The 19,889-nt window shown below is 35.9% G+C and overlaps 1 protein-coding gene across 3 annotated transcripts in view; it reads right to left on the minus strand.

Moving 5' to 3' along the window:
- Positions 1-4,586: 4,586 nt before the first annotated feature.
- Positions 4,587-19,889, minus strand: part of UBE2W (ubiquitin conjugating enzyme E2 W) — a 32,735-nt gene continuing 17,432 nt past the window's right edge. The window contains exons 2-6 of one of the 3 annotated variants that reach the window (XM_086608698.1): positions 18,860-18,951; positions 15,677-15,779; positions 13,003-13,158; positions 11,782-11,857; positions 4,587-7,426 (exon numbers count right to left, since the gene is read on the minus strand). In XM_086608698.1, the coding sequence (XP_086464824.1) occupies positions 7,413-7,426; positions 11,782-11,857; positions 13,003-13,158; positions 15,677-15,779; positions 18,860-18,951 (441 nt within the window). In that variant the 3' untranslated portion in view covers positions 4,587-7,412. Of the gene's footprint in view, positions 7,427-11,781; positions 11,877-12,360; positions 12,487-13,002; positions 13,159-15,676; positions 15,780-18,859; positions 18,952-19,889 lie in introns of those variants that run through there. The other 2 variants (XM_086608699.1, XM_086608700.1) reach the window with 2 other exon arrangements.

Below are 19,889 nucleotides of genomic sequence, written 5' to 3' on the forward strand. Positions count from 1 at the left end.
CTCAGATATAATTCGGTGTATTCCTACAGACTAAAGACAGGAAGGAAGCTAAGAGAACGACCTTTCAGCACTACAAAAACATGCAGCCAAGTACCATACCAGGTCTGTTTTTCACCTGCAAGACTTCACATGCAAGACTTCGGAATCGTGACAGGCACTGTATGAAGTCTACTTGGCTCAGAGTTTACTAGTATTTCTGGAAAAATTATTGCAAAGACAAAAAGAAACCTATCACCTCAGTTCACGGAGAGGGCTATCCATTCCCTGAGTTGTAAAGTTTGATCAGACCAGTGGCTTTTCTTAGTATAGCACATCCTGATGAACTCTGATAATTGGTTTTCATACAGTACCCTGACCCTTCAGTTGCATTATGACCATAGTTGGATTGCATTTACCCCCTTCCACTTTTGAAGAAATTTGTAATGCAAGAATTGTAGCTTGGTGCAACTACTGGTGCCCCCCCCCAAAAAAAACCCAAAACCAAACCCACCCCAAGCAAAAAACCCACACCACACAAAAACCCCACCAAAAAATCCACCATCATGCCACCAATCCCCTGAGAATCTTCACAAATCCATTAAACTGCCAAGAACTGGTTGTCTCCCCTCTCATTTCTCCCTCCTAGCCCACTTTGTGAGTACAGCTCATCTCTGTAAGGCATCCTCATTGTGTGAGTCAATGCAATTTGCAGGAGTATTTGGAGGATCATTCCCAACGCAGGATTGTCTGGGCTATGACTTGTTTAAGGAAGTTAAAGTCACCTGTTACTCCAGCACGATGCTTGAGACAGAAGTTACTGCTTGGGGAACATGATAATACACAGATCCATAAGAGATTAAAAAGGTGTTACAGTCCAAAACTCTGCGTGATACAAAACACCTTAGTGCAAGGTTATGCCGTAAATTTCTTTTTTCCCCATAAACTCAAATCCTTAGGCAAATCAAGACTTCAGAATCCATATACTTAAAATCATATGGAGATTGGGTGCTTTATCAGTCTTTGTGACTTGTTTACTTAGTGATGTATCCTTCCTATACTCCTGCTTTCAGAGTACCAATTTTCCATAAACTGTCTACACTCAATAAATAAAAGTGTACTTTATTTGTGCACCAATGCTTTTATTTAGCTACCAATGCTTCTGTAGACATATGGACAGTTTAGCGAGTAAGAGAGAGTCAAGAGCCATTCACCCTTCATCACCGGTCAGTCAGAATGAGAGCTGTCACACACTCTTTACTGACGCAGTATAAATTGAGATCAAAAACATCACACTTCATCTGCCTTTTGAACAAGACCTTCAGAGGAAGGGGTGAAACGAGGAACAGTATGCTTCTGTCTTGCAAACTTCCTACCACAGTGCAAGAGTCCTGTTCTTTCACTATACAATAGACAAATGAGATCTGTATCCAAGTCTTCTGTCTCAAGTGTTTTCTGTATTAGAAGATGACTGTACCATATTTGGCTTTCTATCTAACCTCGAGAACATTTGATTTGTAACATAACAATTGCCTTCCTTCTGGAAAATAACTGGGCATTTTCTGAGCAGCATTACTGAATCTGTATTTCATTTAGGTTTGAGAAACTTCACCAAAAATATCACATATAGCAATGCTAGCAGCCTTGCTATTTCAAAAAAAAACCACCAAAACCCAAAAAGCCAACCAAAAAATAATCACAGGAACTCAAGGCATCTAAATTAAGAGGTAATAATAAACTTGAAGGTTTTGGAACAACCTCACAATTTTTACTGGAAAAGAGAGTTACAACAGATAGGAGAATCCCCTGCCATAGACTGTCACAGGCAGTCCAGACCTCCAGCGCTCAGGCTTCTCATAGCACATAACTCAGCTTCTGCATAAAACAAGGTTTCTAGTACTTTACACTCCACAGAAAAGTCTAAAAATACAAATCAGGTGCCAGACATCACCTCCCAAACCCCAGCTGGACAATCCTTTCCATTTCTTGCACTAGCTCTGAAACTCTTCATTATGCAGCAAGGTGATTTGATTTGCTAACTGAGAAGAAAGATTTTTCACTTTCCCTTTTCAAGTCAGTTTCCTACTGGTTTAATATGCTAAATCATCTCAGTGCAGGCTCAGACAATAAAGCTAGATGCAAGGTAAAAATATGAATCATGAGGCTAGAAAGGAAGGAGGAGCACAAATTTCTCCATTTCAGTGGCAGTAAACTAAGAGAAGACACTGAATAGCAGGAACCCTGCTTGATTTTTATCTCTAAAGATAAGATGCCCTGGAGAACTGCATTAGAACCATCCAGATAATATTGTAGTCCTGGGAAAAGCAAGGGCCCAGAATGTTCATTTGAACAGATTTAACTCTGACCTACTTGGCAGAAAGCACTCCAAAGAGCTCCAAGAGAATAGGTTCCCAACTGCTGAAGACAAGACAGCAGTTCTAAGGTCTCACCATGGAGATTTTCATGAGGGAAGCAATTGTGGTCAGTGTTACAGGATTTCAGATTGTAGCATCTTTCTTTGAGGCTATCATTATGGTTTCCAATTCTTCACTGGATTCTTATTCCAGAAAAGTAGTCTCTTGTAAGAAGCTCTTTCACCAGCACAAGTCAAGAAAAAAGAAACACTTCAAAAGACAAAGTTACGCTTGCAGATAGCACGTATGTAAACTGAAGGGCATTAAATAAAATCTACTCTACTACCACTGACACATACATTAAGAGCTCCTACAGAGGATTATACTAAAAAGACTGTGGACAGAAGCTTACAAATCTGATCTCTACACTGGTATCATATAGTGCATGATCAATTGATTTTACATTTAGTTTTTGTTTTTTTTAGATGTAAAATAATTAACTGAATGAAACCTACACAGGTTTCTAAGGAAGCCACTTCATGAGAGCAATTATTTTGGAACTACAAAGTTACTGAAAAGGCTCTTGCTTTGTAATTTAAAATCCTTTCACTTTAAGTAGCTCCAGAGATAATTTCTTAAGTTGAATCAACTGGTCAAAACCTCTCAAACACTACTTCAAAAAATACTTAAAACCTGGAGGGGAAAAAAATACAAGTGAATGGAACATCCTGCATTGCTATTATCAGTAAAATTAAATAAAAGTAGTCACTAAGTATTTTCAAATTTGTATTTCTGAATTATATTTTAGTATACTAAACGAAGGCTCATGATATTTCTACTCTTCCATTTTTATTAAGGTATTTTAAAGCCTGATGGTTTGGAAAGTCCATAGAAGTCCTGGAAACAACAGGCCAACAAGTACCTAGCACACAAACCAAATCCCAAGTCTGTCTCCCCATCCAGCTGCAGTTGAAGATGGAATATCACTGAGGCAGCTTAATTCCCCTTATCCAGTTCAACATCCAGTTGATAAGGTACCACTGCTTATGAGAACAAATCCAAAGTGGACTGAGTGATTTGGATTAAAAGTAACTGGTTGTGGAAGAAAGTTTGTTCAAACCTATTTTTTCAGAGTGATCAGGATTTGCGAGTGTGCAAGCACAGCATAACACTGAGTTGCCTTGCCAGAGGAGGCAAAAACTACACTGGCTTCCTCTCAAAGCTAGAGATTAGATGTCTGCATTATCACAAAGCTTTTAATATCAACAGGATACGTTATAAGAAACATGAGTGCCACAGGTGCTCTTCCCTCATTTGTTTTTAAAACACCATTCATTTTAATAAATATTTACATATGAAAAAAATAATCAGAAAGAACAGGACTGGAAAGTCTTATTATCAATTATATTTAAACCTTTCCTGATAGACCTTTATTTAATCTGTTCTTTAAAATTTAATTACTGACAAGAGAATTTTATGATCTCATTAGATTGAGCTTTTAAAACCTGAGATGTGAACTATATTTTGTCACTTTCAAATAATGTAATAACTAAAAATCAAATATCCAGAACAGTACTCATATATTCATTATATATGAATTTAAAAAAACCCTTCATTTTCCACAAAAACAGGGTTTTTTAGGTATGAAGAAAGTGTCTTACTTTTTCCGAAACAGACATCATCTCTTGAATAAAAAATTGTACAAAACTGAAAGCAATTGTTGAAATGAGACTGCTGCCTCATATAACAGTCCTGACGTATGCTAACAAAGTAATAGAAACTCTCTTCCCACCATTGCAAGCACATGAGAATTCTGCGTCTGAAACTCCCCATTCAATATTTGAAGTATTTGTCAAACAGAAAAAAAACGTGGTAAGGAACTATTTGATCATCTACTAGAAACGAAAGCACTACATCTTAGGGTTTTTTTGGTGTTGTTTGGTTGGTGGGTTTTTTTGTTTTGTTTTTAAGAAACTATTTCCTTTAGCTGTTACAACAGACACCCTCTGGAGAAAAGAGGAAACACCTCATTATTATCCAAATTCCTCCCTTGATATCCATCACAGCATTTTGGCATTACTGACAGTTTTGTCTCAAGAGCAGCTGAACATAAGGAACAGTGCTTCTGCACTCCACCATGAAAAGGTCCACACGTATTTCGATTCAAGGGTAGTAATCTATTTTAAAACAAGAATTTATTGTGTTATAGTATAAAGACACTAAACACAAAACAAAGTGTTTAACAACATGAACGTTGACACAAAATAAAAGCAAGATCGTTTCAAGCCAATTCTATAACCATTTCATGTGAGAATTTCCAAGTGAAATAAAGTTACATACACAGGGACACCCTATGGAAAGGATGGCACCACCTTCATCTAATTCAAGCCCTATTTCAGGACACCATAGCATTGTCAGAATAGTTGCATTATTTTGAGGGCTTGAGTGGTACGTAGACTTTGTCTTGGCCCTCTGTATATAGGCAAACTTACCCACAGATCTACAAGAGAACAAATGGAGGCATTTCTACTGTAAACTAAAAGACCTGAGGTACATTCTGTTCTAGTTTACCTTGCATTTTTTTGATCTAAGTGTATTATTTGGGGGGTATTAAAGAGCAGCATAAATTATTTAACTTCATCACAGTCCATGTGATAGCACAGGTCAGTAAAACGCACGATGCTTTGCACTACAACACCCATCTTCAACAAAATACATACAGCATGTCATAAAGCTTCTCTGAAACCATGTATTGCAGTATGGCAAGCCACCATATGAAAAGATCCACGAATCTGAGAAGATGTGCTTGAACCATTTCTTCAGAGACATTACCTTGTGTCACAGTTCTCTTTCCTGTGGACTATTTAATAGGATCCATTACGTGAACCATTCATACATAAATTTCTCAAAGAGGCGTCAATCGTTTCAATCAATACAGAGCAGTTAACACTAATATATAGATTAAGTATCAGATTACTGCTCTTTCATATGAACCATTTGCAAAAATAACCAGTTTGATTAACTCACAACTATAAAGTTTTGCTAAACAAAAAGTTAGGAGCAGAACAACTATTTCGTTTGCTTAAAATTATTATTTTTGGCTCTCAAAAGAAACAGACTCCTATGTTTTAAAGGCTCATTGTGAAAATACATACACACATCAAATTTTTATCCAAAGCTAGATTTTACCATTGAGTTTTAAAGGCCAAGAGATATTTTCAATACAGTAGAAAAAAATAGCAGTTCCTGAAGTATACTGTAGCCTCACTTCACTGGCAATATCCATAGTTCAGTCGCTGTACAAAATACTTCTCTGAAGCAAATTCCTCTGAACTCTATCCACCCTGAGTTAAGCATCTATACTTTTTTAAAATGTTTTAAACATTAGGTAACAGAGAAGTATGTACAAGGCTATAAAACTTGTCAGTTATCACACAGCAGTAAGAAAAAAAATAAAATCTGCATTTTCAGCCAATTTTCTGTTTGTTATTGTAGTTATTAATTCTGGGTTGAGTTTGGTTCCTTTTCAGCTTTTGTTTCTTTGTTTTTAAATCAAGTGGTTAACTTGATTTAGACATTCATGCATTAATCGCTTGAATTTTTTAAAATTATTTTTCTTTTGAGTGCAACAATAAGGCAACAGTAAAAAAAAGTTATAGAAATTTTGCATATGTGTAAAGATATTAAGTTTATAAAAGTGCTTCCTAAAAAGACAACCTAATTGCAGTATCAAAATATTACAGAGTGGTGAGAACAACTATCATTCCAATAAACGTTGCTCCATAGAAAAATGTCAATCTGATTTTAGGCTTTTTACCCTTTTTTGGTGAAGTAAAAGCCTGGAAAAAAATTGGTATGGCTGCGTGGGACAAGCAAGTTAAGAAAATATACTTTAGTCTAAACTTAAATAAGAAGGTCCACACTTTTTTGTCAAAACATTAAGCCTCTGTCAAAAATGTATTTTTTTTTCCTTTTTATAGTACAGGATTAAAAGACAAGATGATGCTTACAAGATAAAGAAATAATTTACATGAAAATATCTTCTGACAAAGCTTTTCAATCAAAATATTGTTTTGTAACATTCAAACATGACATACAACAACAAAAGAAACAGTGAATGCAAACAAAAAATGTTATATGGATTGCTTTCAAACACATAAATAAATGAAATATTGGTGTAGGCAGTAGGGCTCATGCTGATGGCTAGCAGGAAATAACAGTGTGCAATCTATTTGGAAAAAGCTCTAAAGTACAAATTACAAGCCCAATTATGGACTGCAGCAAGTTCAATTATATCACTGCCATCCTCTCCTATCTCCAAAATAAATTCTTGATTAAATCACTCATACCCTAAATTACTCATACCTTTGCTTCAGAGATATGAATAACTATTTACAAAAAGTAGTTTTATTTCACCATAGGGATAACATTGTACCTCTCTGCCAATGTCACTTGAAAAACCTTCCATGTCAAAACAATTTGACAGCAGATAAACAATTTAATAAATATTCAACGATCTTATTACAGTCCTTCAGCTAGGCATGTTAACTCATGCTGCTAGTTTTGTGATCACAGTGCATAGAATCCAAATATAAAAGAATGGGGTGGCTTTTCAGGTAATGGTAGATCCTTTGCTTATAATCCAAATATATCCAAAACTTTCATAAGCTCTGTCATGCACCAATCCGTTTTGTGGCAGAAGCAAAACCTTTCCCTGGTACAATGTCCATTGCCGGCAATGGATGCACCAAAACCGCCAAGGAGCTCAGTGTTATTGCACAATATATGAAGACCTGGAATTCTTCCAAAAAATCTTAAAATAAAAATAATGGAATTATTCTGACATTTCTGGACACCTGCATTAATACTGTATGACTAATAAAAGCATGTCAGTTGCATGGACTGAACCAGCGATCAACATGCGCCCAGAATGCACACTAGTAAAAATGCAGTCAAAGGAAGTAGTCTTCATTGCCTATAGGTCACTTCCAGTCAAAGGTTAAAGTTCAAAGACTGAATGATCAAAGTGCTCATTTTCTCAGTAGGACTATCTTCTGCTACGAGGATCACAAAATGGTGGCATCAACATGTGTCATCTTTAAAATAAAAGAAGAGCATTTATGGAAAACATATAAACATTCTAAGTCCAAATCAGCAATTTGGAAACAATTCCTAACAGAGACAGTGACACACAGCAAAAATATGCCGATTGAATAATTCTCTGGTTTTGTTCAATGACGACTCAGGAAAAAACAGAAGCGAATATCAAACGTAAAACTTCCAAAATCCACATACACCCCCAAGGATATTAGTATTAGCAAATATTCCATTAAAAAGAGAGTAATTTCCACACTTAATATTTAGAAAGCCACTCATCAGGAAAATTAAAGACCAAACATGCTTAACATTTTGCCCCCTTGAAGTACAGCAGGTCCCCCTAATTATTGAATTAATAAATCCTTTTCTAAGGAACATATAGCAAAAAGGCCTGGAAGAGTGGGCTTCTCCTGATGCATTCTCAACATTTTATACATTTATGTGTGTTCATCTATTACTCAAGAATCAACATGAACTATAGCTGACACGATTATGCAAAAATAAGAGGTTACTACTATAATCCTAAAATCCTAAAACTGAAAATAACTTACATTCACTATATTTTAGATACTGTGATTGGACAGAACATACTACAAAAAAAGCATATTCTGTGCCAATCTCTTCTGCATCATGCTCAATATTAAAGTAAATATTTGCCTGTGAAAACTCTCCCTTTTAAGCTTTCTCTTCCACATACCAACCTGCAGTATATTTGCATCTGGTAACAGTAAACATTAAGCTTGTTAACAGAGAGCAAACTTACTATCCGGTTATTTTTAATGCACTTACTTGTAACCTTGCACACCTAGAAAACATAGCCTCATAAACAGTATTTTTACTGTTTACAGATTTAGTACGTATAAAGTAGCAGCAAACAATTCTACATTCTCACTGGAAAAACACTGTCATCAACACTTCATTTTTATAGTAGGGTCCTGTGCATATAGAAGAGATTGGGCAAGGATGCAACAGAGATAGAAGAGGTATTTAAACTGTGTACTAAAAGTTTAGCCCAAACACCAGAGAAAATACTTTATACCTAAAAAAACCCTAAACCACCCAAAACCGAAAAGCAGTGAGGAGGTGCTGGCTGAAAACAAACACCATTGCCCTCTTTTTTTCAAAAAAAAATCTACCTCCTGACAACAGCAAAGCCAGGCTTTATTAAACCAATTTCAGCCTAGATGCCCAAGAAAACTGTATCTGGAAGATCCTCTTCTGTCTTTTAAGACATCATCATCAACGCATATTGAAATTCAACATGAAATTCAATGTACAGTTGAAGCACATGTTGGGAAGGGCAGACAATCCAGAAATATGTTTAGTTATCAAAGATCAGGAGTTTTGAAACAGGGCTTGCAAGGACATCAGTTTGTAGCAAACAAGGTTCTGTAACTCTGCTTATGGAATAAGTTGCTTTGTTGGGGCAGGGATGAAATGAGGGATTAAAAACCGTAGTAAGCTAAACGCACAGAGACACATGTTTACATGTCAGAATATATCTCAAAGTGCCACTTTATCCCTCTGTGTTCATATCAGTTTGCTTTACATCCGCTCTCAACCATGCACTATTTGCTTCCAGCTAAATAAATTCCAAGCACCCACTAGAAAAAAAAGAATTCCTTCAAATCCGTGTATTCAAAGTGATGACACCCTTCCTCCTTTCTCTTCAAAACGCCAGGATTTAACTTCACATTAAAGCTAAGCCAGTCCAATGGCTGACAATAGAAAGGGCAGAACCGCTCTGTATCTCCCTCCTCATGTTCTTGTATTAGCACTGGCATTTATTTCACCCAGTGGTTACCCTTGGCCAGCTGATTTTCTTTCTTGGTTGGGATTGTTTTTTCTCCTGTAATTTACCCAGCCCAAAGTGGTTCAACCACAAGATTAGGTATGTGACATGTTAGTTGAAGCAGGAGCAGAAAACGAAGATGACAGAATCACCTTTTCCAAGGGCTTGTAAATCTTTTCAGGTGTACATTTATGTTGAAGACAGTTCTTTTCCAGAGAGGTGGTTAAAATTAGCACACAAGCTACACTTCCCATTTTAGTGTAACCCACCATTTCTTCAAACCCACTAAGAAAACACTGAAAATTCAAAAGATCATGCGTTGGCAGTCTTGTTTTGTGTCCACAGGAAAGAAACAAAATTACTTGTAACTGAGAGGAGGAGTGATTGACAGGTAAAACTTGAAGGAAGAACCCTCTAGTATTTAAGAAAATTTTTGTCCAATGGACATCAGGCATGTTTTATTTTTTAATGGAAGAATTTAATGGTGGGGAGAGGAAGCCAAATGAACTTCTAATCATGATCGTCGTAATTAGTACTTAAAAAGGAAGCTAAAAAACAAATTAAAATATTCCAAAGCAAACCACTACAAATTTAAATGAACTGACTTGCTTTCTCTTGCCTCAGGTTGGTTTTTATGTTGCTCTGAGTTTGGGAAAGGGTAGGGGTTTTTTGACTTTCAGTAAACAGTCACTGCATAGTTACTTCTAAGTAATCAAATGACTTGTTCAGTGGACTATAAGCAGCTTGATGGCTTTGAGCCACAATTACATAGCAACTTTCAGAGTCAGATAACCCACGTTTCTTTTTGTACTTATTTAGTGTTTTGCTTGTTTAACTAAAATTAAATTTAATTAATAAGAAATCAAATATCTGCTGATTATTCTCCTTGACTTCAATCCTGAATCAAAACGAGACTAGTACAAATTCAAAGTAGACAGAACATATTTTAATCACAAGATAAAGCCAATAAATGAAACTTTACGTGTTTCTTTCTAAAAATAACTAGCTAGTGAAAGTAAAAATATTTAATAGAAACTCTCTCAAAATTGCCCATAAAGAGAAAGCAAAACTAGAAATGGAGAAGCACCAAACACATTACAAGAGCGCAAAGACAGAAAGAGAAGAGAAAGTGACTACTGAATAATCTGGTGAAGATGAAAAACCCAGTCTTGCAGGCAAAAGGATCATTATTCTGAAAGTCAATTTTAAAAACAACATAATGTACAGTCACAAAATAAACAGTCCTGAGTTTCTTAAATACCTCTTAATCCCATGACATACAGCACTCCTCTTACTGTAATTGAAGTCATCCTGGTTTAGAGATGCTACTAGCGTATTATGAGAAACAGAGTTCCATTCTGCTACATCACCATACATCAAACCCCCACAGGGCTCAGCAAGTACTATGAAACTCTCAAGTTTTTCTTGTTAAGGCATCCATGGGCTTTTAAGAATCGAAGGGTGAAGCCTTTGGCATTTGCTTTTCCAGTCATTAACCCTCACTGTCTCAAAACGCTTGGTCTCATTTCACGTAGGGGACAGACTATGTTCTGGGGTGGGGAGGGAGTGAAAAACAGAGGATGTCTTATGACGGACCCTTCAGCGAAAGTTAGTGATGGGATCAACTCCTACACCACCCCAGCACACAGTATTACCTGCTCTAACACATCCTTTCCCAAAATATATGGGCTTCCAATAACCACCATTTGTACAGTATTTTCCTAGGGAAAGGAAAGAAAGTATTGGCCAATGACAGATGAGAGAAGAAGAGCATAGCTCATCTCTACCCCTTCCTTCTTTCTTTCCTCACCAATGGAGCGGATAAGACAAGCACATACAGCCAACCCCAGGTCTGGGAAGAGGATGACAAATGTTGAGGCAGAAGAAAGAAAACACACAGTATAAAGCCAGACAGAGAGCACATGGAAAGATAAGGGAAGAAAAAAAACCACCCACCCACAAAAACCAAACCAAAACAACACAACACTACAGACACTGTAGTACTCTATGTAGCAATTTTAGTATAGTTTGTTTTTTTTTTTTTTAATCATGTACCTGTAGAATCTTATTACTATACTATTGACTATTAGTTCTTAAGAGTCTTTAAGTGAGCCAACTGTCCCACGTTGGAAATTCTGATTAACAGTGGAAATCTATTAAAACGCATAGCTGTTTACAAACACATAGGCCATAAAAGCTCTCAAAGCACTACCAATCACAAAAAATCCTGGGTTTAGAGCTAAACCTAGCTTCATTATGGACCTTCTCCAAACCCAAACTTAAGACTTGTCACGGACTAATACAGTTTACAAGAACTTTCATTCAAATTTAAACCTACAATTTAAAACATATAAATCTGCATTGTTTAAATTTCCATCAGGAGTTATTAAAATGTGATATAAAACAAATCACAGCAGAGTATTTTAAAGAGGATTTCAATAACTTTTTGAAATTTAAAAAAATTATTAAGTCTTTGAATGCATTTATCCTACTTTTCTACGTTTTAATTGCCTTCAGTCTGGAAAAAACCTTCAAAATTCCTGGTCCTAGTTAAATACTTACCATGATACCACCATTTTGTTTTCTTTGGATTCTTGTTACACGTTCTTACATAAAATGAGTTATCTGGAGGTCGCCTCTGCAACAGAAGAAAAGACCTACAAATAATCAAACAATCCTCATATTATAATGCATAAGCTATTTAATAAGCTTATGAAAGGCTACCACGTGAATGCAGTGAAAATGAGGTAACAGGCAGGGCTAGAACTTTGTCAAGAAATATCTCTTAAAGATCCAGGTAACAATTCTTACTGGAGATACTCCAAGTAAAACATTAATGAAAAATATCAAACTGTTTGGAGACAGATAGAGAGAGAAATAAATTTAAAAAAAAAAAAGAAAGAAAGAAAACAACCCACAAGAAATTAACAGCTGTTGTTAAAAAAAACCCAACTTAATTCCTTTGCAGTTTGGAATCTAATTCTGATACATCACATCCAATTCACATCCATTAGTCTCACCTTGGAGTGAGTGAAAAAATGAACTTAAACATCTGTATCTGATCAAGACTTCATATTCTTCAGCTTTCTTAGCAAGTGTCATCATTATGCAAAACCAAAGTCATAGGATACAATACGAAGCCATTTTGGGGGTGGTGTTCTACCACATACACATGACTAGGACTGACTGGGATGTGACATAAATAGGCATGTTTGGATAGCAGAGATGTACAAGCTCTGACCACATCTAACTTCCACAGACATTCCACTGCAAAAGAAACGGTCGAGAGTAAAAGGGTAGTCCCTCTACAAAAAAGGTCTAAGGTATCAGTGCCAATTGTCTATGGCCAAAAAAAGCAGCTTAGCACTATTTACTTTCCTGAAATGAAAGTTATCAAGATCACCAAAATAGTACAGCTGCAAAGCCTTACAAATATCTGCACTAAAGACATTTCAATAGTCGTTTTGCACTGCCTTTAGGAAACATAATCAATTTACAAAGAATTGCCCTAAAACATGATTGAACTTCACAATTAGTACAACTAGGAGGGTTCCGTTCACTCCTCTCTTCCAATAATGATACAAGAGCAGGTTACCATGAAAACAGTGACAAAGTACTTACTGCACTGTTTATTTTGCAGTTCTAGCTTAGTATTTTTTCAGTAGTAGAAATTTAGATATGGTGGTTTTGTCTATTTTAGAATTTCAGAAGTGAAAATCTTACTTTGCAAAGTAGAAAACTATTAACTTCTACTTATTCTACTTCAACTAAAAAAGCCCATACCTTTTCTTTGCAGCTGGAAAGCATGCTAATAATGCTAAGACAAACAGATTGCACCGAGAGAGCTGGAGACCAGTCTTCCGTTAGAATGGATAAACAGATATGACCATTGCTATAAACATGAGGATGAACAGGAATATTGTCTCCAGTAAACATGACCTAAAAAAAAAAGAACAAACATAATTGTAATTTATTGTTCAAATTTTAAATAAGACTATTACTTTTGGGAAAACAATAATATCTTATTTAAGAAGTGAATCTGCCATTTTTTACTTACACTAAACAATACACTTTACTATGTTAGGTTCATTCCTTTTTGGAAACTATTAACTGAAATGTAAAATAAAACAATGAAAGCCTAAATAGCTAATGAAGATGAAGTTAAATAAATGGGTAAATGTAGGGGTTTTTTTTCTACGAATATTTATATAACATAGAAAAATGCAAAGGTAATAGTGCAAAGACATCAAACTAAACTTTTTATATCTTGCAGCCTCCATCTTTCATGTCCTAAGGAATACAGTTGCCTAGCCAAAACACTGGATTTTAATGATTTCATAAGCCACAACATTATACACCAGGAAACACAATGAGATTCACAAACGAGTATTTCTATAACCCTGGACACAATAGAAACTAAATTCTGGACAATTCATCCAGATTACATCATAAAGAGCATAAAATGCATCAATCCTATTAGCTATAAAATAAAGGACTTGCATAACCAAAGCATGTTACCACATAGGAAATATTTTCAGATCATTATTTCAAATGGAATGTGTTTTTACTTGACACGGACAAATATAGAACAGCATTTAGAACCTTAACTCTTCTCTATTAAAAGATAATATCACAGTCAAAAAAGGGTTAGAAAAGCCATTCTGACAACTATTGCTCTTATGTTAAGTTTTTGTCAAATACAAAACTGGCTCAGGACCAACGGAAATGGAGTAAAAGTGAAACCTTCCTAGCAGCATTATCCTCCTGAGCTCCTTATCAAACGTAACCACTGTCACCTTTTATGCAATGATATAATAAATCTCTACCACTCATAACCACAATACTCAGAAGTCTCTTAAGTGTTTCCTAAATTATATAGATGTATATGTATGTGTATAAATACGTACACATGTACACAGCACATCCACCTCATCACTGACTACAAGAAAGAAGCAACATCATCATCATATAGGAAACTGAAATTACAGAGCTCAATGGCAAACAGGTTTCTACGGTAGCAGAAAAACTGAATGCAGAATGACCTCTCGTTATCTTTAAACTGGCATTTCTTAAGCATTGAAGAGCTTACCTTCATGATCCAGTAATGTATTTCACTTCTAACTAATAGGAAAACCAGAACTAGGTGTACTAGGTAAGTAAAAGCATGCAGACTATGATAGACAACATACATTTAAGGCAGAAAACAGTCAAGTGATTAAGCAGCAGAAGTGTAAACTGTCGATTCACAGTAAGATTTGCAGGAGAGAGAGTTATGACCCCTAGGTTTGTAATACAGAATGAACTTAATGCACAGTACCATTTGTGTAACAGAAATTCTAGCCATCTCCAACAATCAAGTATCCAGTACTTAAATCCTTGATTGTTTTCTGTGCTAAAAGTCAGTGTACATCTACGGATGCAATTTGCTGTTTTACAATAAATTGCACGGAGCCACACGCACAGATTGGATAATGAATACAAACGGTATCCACTTGGAACCAAATGAAAGTGGCTACTGTCCTGTGGATCACCTATGAGTAGTTCACTGCAAATCTGATGAGGTGCAGAAGTACAGGTGGCCAGTTTGTTCCTTAAAACCTAAGGCCAAAAAGTCAGCATTCTATTTTTTTATCACGGTACCTAAAAATACGTAATGTTTATGGTTTAAGTGTGTCTCACAGCTCCATGCTTCAGTCTCAACACCAATAAGAAAAGTGTCAGAGATCACTCTTGGAACTTTTGAGCTGAAACAGACAGGACATGAACTAAGGCACTCTTGCTTTTCTTCTTCCTTTCTCAGAAAAGTGGGTGGTGATAGACGAATGCCAGTCTTGCCAGCCATGTTCTGTAACACTCTCCTCAGGTAACAGAGGGACAGATGTACAGAGCTCATTCTGCAGCCTAGTAGTGCTGCTGCCCCTTCAGTTCTTTAAGTTGCCATGAAAGCAACACAGCATCGCACACCTCAATTATAACCACTAGATTTGCAGGCATCTCAAAGATGTCAGGTAACTGACATAAGAACCCCTACCAGAAGCACAGTATTTCCCCAGCTGTATTAACAATGGCAGCAGAGAAGATGGAAGAGGCTTAAAAACAAACTAGAAAAAAAAAATAGTTGAAAGCAGAAAGAGAGGGGAAGAAAAAGCAGTTTGTTGTTTACTCTGCTCCTATACCACAGTAAAGGAGATCTTCCTACTCTGCTCTGTGTTGGTCTTTCATATGACACGACTATGACCCTCACAGAAGCCTCCAGTTTACGTTGCTCTTTCATATGAAACCAAGTAGACTGTCACAGCACTGTATCTCACTGCAGAGTCATTTTTAAAAGAAAAGGCACCTGCACAATGTGTTTAATACAAATTAAAGTAACTAAACCTCACATCATGATACATGGATGATATGTGGATGTCATAACCTGAAGGTAGCATTAAGCAAGAAGGACAAAAGCAGTTACCTGAGGCGAATCAAAAGGATACCGACTACTGAACTTAAATAGAAGCTGAAATTTCTCCCCTTCATATAGTGTTCCTGGAGCACCTTCCATGTCTACAATCCACCTAAGAAACGGAGCAAAAGAATTTTTAGTATTCTGGACTGACAAATTATAATATTACTCCTGGACTAATCAAATCAAATACTAATCACAGCCAAATCTTCTAAACTCTCCAATAGTATAACAATCACAAAGGTGAATAACACATCAAGTCTACATTTAAAAGAAACAAGCTTGTTATTTTACACATAGGCATTGATATAGAACTGCAAAATATACGAGTAATTATGAGTTGAACTCAACACAGACCTATCAGTTCCCAAAAAAAAGACTGTTAATGTGAGACAAACCTGTTCTAAAGTCTATTCCTACACAATAATAAGCTTAGAAGGAAACAAATTAGTATTTGTTTCACTTTTCTGTCAAGGAAATCATCAATAGACTTTATTAAAATAAAATCTGCATCCAAGGGGGAAGGACAATGCTCCTCTCGCACTTACATCTGTGAAAAACTCAGAAATTACATAGTATATAACACTAAAAATAAAACAAAAAAAAGGATTATTTACAACTGTAATAAAGATAACACCTCAACATGTCACAGTATTCTTTTTCCTCTGTTTCTGCTCCTTCTCTAATAATAACATGGAAGTAATTGACAGGGGAGTTGTTAAGTGAGCATTTTTTTATTGTTGGTTTTGGGTTGGGTTGGTATTTTTTTAATTCAGTCAAAGATAGATGCTTTGCAACACATACAGCCACACTCAAATTGTGTTGTTGATCACTTAATACCATCCTTTGCAGCATCACTCCCCTGTTTTTGTCTCATCTTTGATTGAGTTTTATACCTTTGAGCAACACAATAAGGTAAACACTCAGCAAGAGACTACAAAAATGCTCAAAAATTTACATCAGACTCAGGTGAGGCAGCTGAGATTTTCAGAACAGCAACGTGTCCAGAAAAGTCAACATTTCCTTCAGTTGGCAGTCGTGATGATCCTATTCCCAACCTCTCCATTCTCCTGTCATATACACTCTCCTCATGTATTTAAGCCATGCGCACTTTTTATCTTCCCTTCTATTACTCATGCTTTTTTTTGTTCTTGAGAAAAATTGCTTCTCTACTTAACTGCTAGCTGTCACACTCTTCAGAAGGAATGCATCTCAACAGTGCACAGTGATGGCTGTACTAGTGTTCCGTATTTCAATGTTGTGAAGACTCCTTCGATTTAATCTTTCTGCACTCCAGACCACTTTTCTCTTCATATGCCTTCTGCTTTTACGTTTATCCACATGGTGCAACAATACTGTTCAGCTTTATTGGTCCTTGTGAGCCAAAACCTTCACTTTCAAGTTTTTAAAATAGTTTCATTTGCTAAGTAGAAGATAAGTCTGCCTGGACATTGCTCCTTTTATGGCCAAGGAATCACTAGAACCCATCTTTCCCATGTGCTTTACAGTTTAGCCATCTCAAATTTCTAATCCTCTGTATTTAAAACAGATGATTGCTTAACGTTTCAAGTGACCCAATTACATCATGGGATCCAATTATTTTACTCAGTATCTTTCAAATCCAAGCTAGTATTGCTACACAAATCTTTACTGCACCAGTTCAAACTGCAACCTGATTAATGAACTCAGAACATACTACTTGGTACTAAAAACCCTCAAAGAAAAAATACAATGTTACTTGTGACAGAAAGCTTCTTCAACAGTGACAATTCCAAAATTCCAAAGTCTAGCATGACAGTAAACAGGAAGTTTTCATTTGCAAGGTATCAAAAGGTATAAAAATTGTATATAGCAGGAAAGAAATAATGAAGCAGTACCCTGGGAACAGAGACATCCTAAGAAAAATGGAAATCCATGAACAGGAAAAAAAAACAACAGATTTTTTTCTTTTCTTTTTCCATCTCCTCATCTTCTGTAAACTTTCACCTAATAGTTGCTTTTTGTTTAAGTGAGTGAAAAACACTTGCAATATTAGATTTGAGTCTTTTTTCCTGAAAATTTAAGTATTTTGCTTCCCAAAGAAAACCTGAAGTAAAGCAAAAACACAAGCTGTAATTCAGCAATCGTACAACAGTTTATTATTATTTGTACCAAATTCTGGAAAGTGCTATTTCAATTTGGTTTCATCACATTCATCTGCATAAAATATCACAAAACCCAGCACCATTTAAAAAGTAATAGCAGTGTGTAACTCAGTATATACAAGGCTCAGAAAAGCCTCATGGTTTGAGTGCCACCATCAAAAACGCAGATGTGAAGCAAATTCAGAAGTTAGATCTATGTTATGTTTTTAAATTGATCTATCAATCAATAATAGAGTTCAGAACATATAGCATGAGATTCATACTCTCATAAATGTTTACATCTACTAGGAATTTTTCAACATTTCTCTAAAACTAAACTAAGAAAATTATCAAAAAGAAATACCAACACAGTCTAAATTCTTTGAATTTCAGTTAGCTAAAAAATAATTTAAATCAGTACCAGGAACAATCCCTGTCCCTTCCAATGGACAGAACACAGAATATTTAACCATGTTTCTCTTCGTTTTGGTAATCACAGAAAAAATTACAGCAGGTAGGAAAGTGCAAAGGATTTGGTGTTGAGGAACATGGTTTAGGGACCCTGACAGAGCAGGGTGAATGGTTGGACTTGATCCTGAGGGCCTTTCCCAACCAGATGATTCTACGAACTTTGCTCTTTAAGAAGTTTCCTCCACTTGCTTTAGAGAAAGAAGGTAATGGGAATTAACAGCTAGGAAATATACTCAACACAAATAACAGACTATAAACCAGCTACTCCATTACTTCAATAAATCTACAGGGATTGCAGAGGTTAGTAGCCACAAAAGATTGTTAAGTTATTCTATTCTAAAATATGCAGAAGCTTTTACCAATTGACATTTTGTTAGGCAGGAAAATGTCTAATAAAAATTTAATGAATTCACTATCTTGTTCCTGAGAGCGTCCAGCACATTACTGCAATATGGTCAGTAAGCAGAACAATGTTTCACTCCCTAGACTAAGAACAAAAATTCAGAATGTTACTTGAAATAAGTAGTGGAAGTGGCATGCAGAGAACTTCATTACTTACGCTTTTCAGCTTAATGGCAAAAAGAGTATATATACTTACTGTGTAATTGAATTTTGTACACTCTTTTCATTTAGAGTCATTCCTGGAGGTGGATCATTTTGCAAAGCCAATAGTTCTTTTTGTAATCGTTTCTATAAAGAAATTGTATAAAATATTTGAAATATTAAATAAGTTCAACAATAAACATGCACACCAGAGTACATTTCATCAATTATTGAAAGGTAAAAGGAGTTTCATTTGAAAATTCAAATACAAAAGTTAAATTGAAAGGTGAGAAAGAGGGAAGACCCCTCTCCTAGAAATTAAACTGAAAAGTCACAGGCAAAAACACACAGGCCTTAAACTTACGTCTTCAGTAAAATGCAACGGCACTTACATTTGCAACACTGTTAAGTGAAAAACTGTCGTCTTACAAAACACACAAAGGTATCCAGGATTTTGTCAGATTACAAAGATGTCAGAGCTCTACACCTCGCAGTGAGCATTTCATATTCCCCTGATAGCATCAGATTTGCAACTAATTCTCCAAGATTTTAAAAGCACAACACTTCCTACTCTAAGAAATTTAAGACACCTCTACCTGACATCTGTGCAAGCGTTTGCCTTGTTCTAAGTCATCCCAGAGGACAGAAAACAAAACTAGAACAAGACTACATGACTTGCAGAACACAAACTATTTTGTAACTTTATAGTAACTACATCTTAAAACCTACTGAGTTGTGGTATTTAGAAAAGTGTTACACCAGTACCTTCGGTAATTCTTACCTATTTCGACAGGGATAAATTGGTAACTGCAACCAGATGCTTCCATAAGAACTACCAGAACTGTTTCTTACAATCTATGGATCAAGGGCAATGCAACCTCTGTGAAGCACTATCACTGGCACTGATTTCAGAGTGTATTTTCTCCCTATAAACAGTTATGCAATATGTTTTGTCATTTCTAAGCCATCTAGATAACGGAAAGTTCAAGGTTTTCTCATTTCTTTCTCTCCTTTTTCCTGCCAACAATTTTAAGATTTACTGCCCAGTCCACTTCCATCATCATACTAGTCAAAATGACCTTACA

Source organism: Tauraco erythrolophus, chromosome 3 (genome assembly GCF_009769465.1).
Source record: "Tauraco erythrolophus isolate bTauEry1 chromosome 3, bTauEry1.pri, whole genome shotgun sequence".
Classification (NCBI taxonomy): Eukaryota; Metazoa; Chordata; class Aves; order Musophagiformes; family Musophagidae; genus Tauraco; species Tauraco erythrolophus.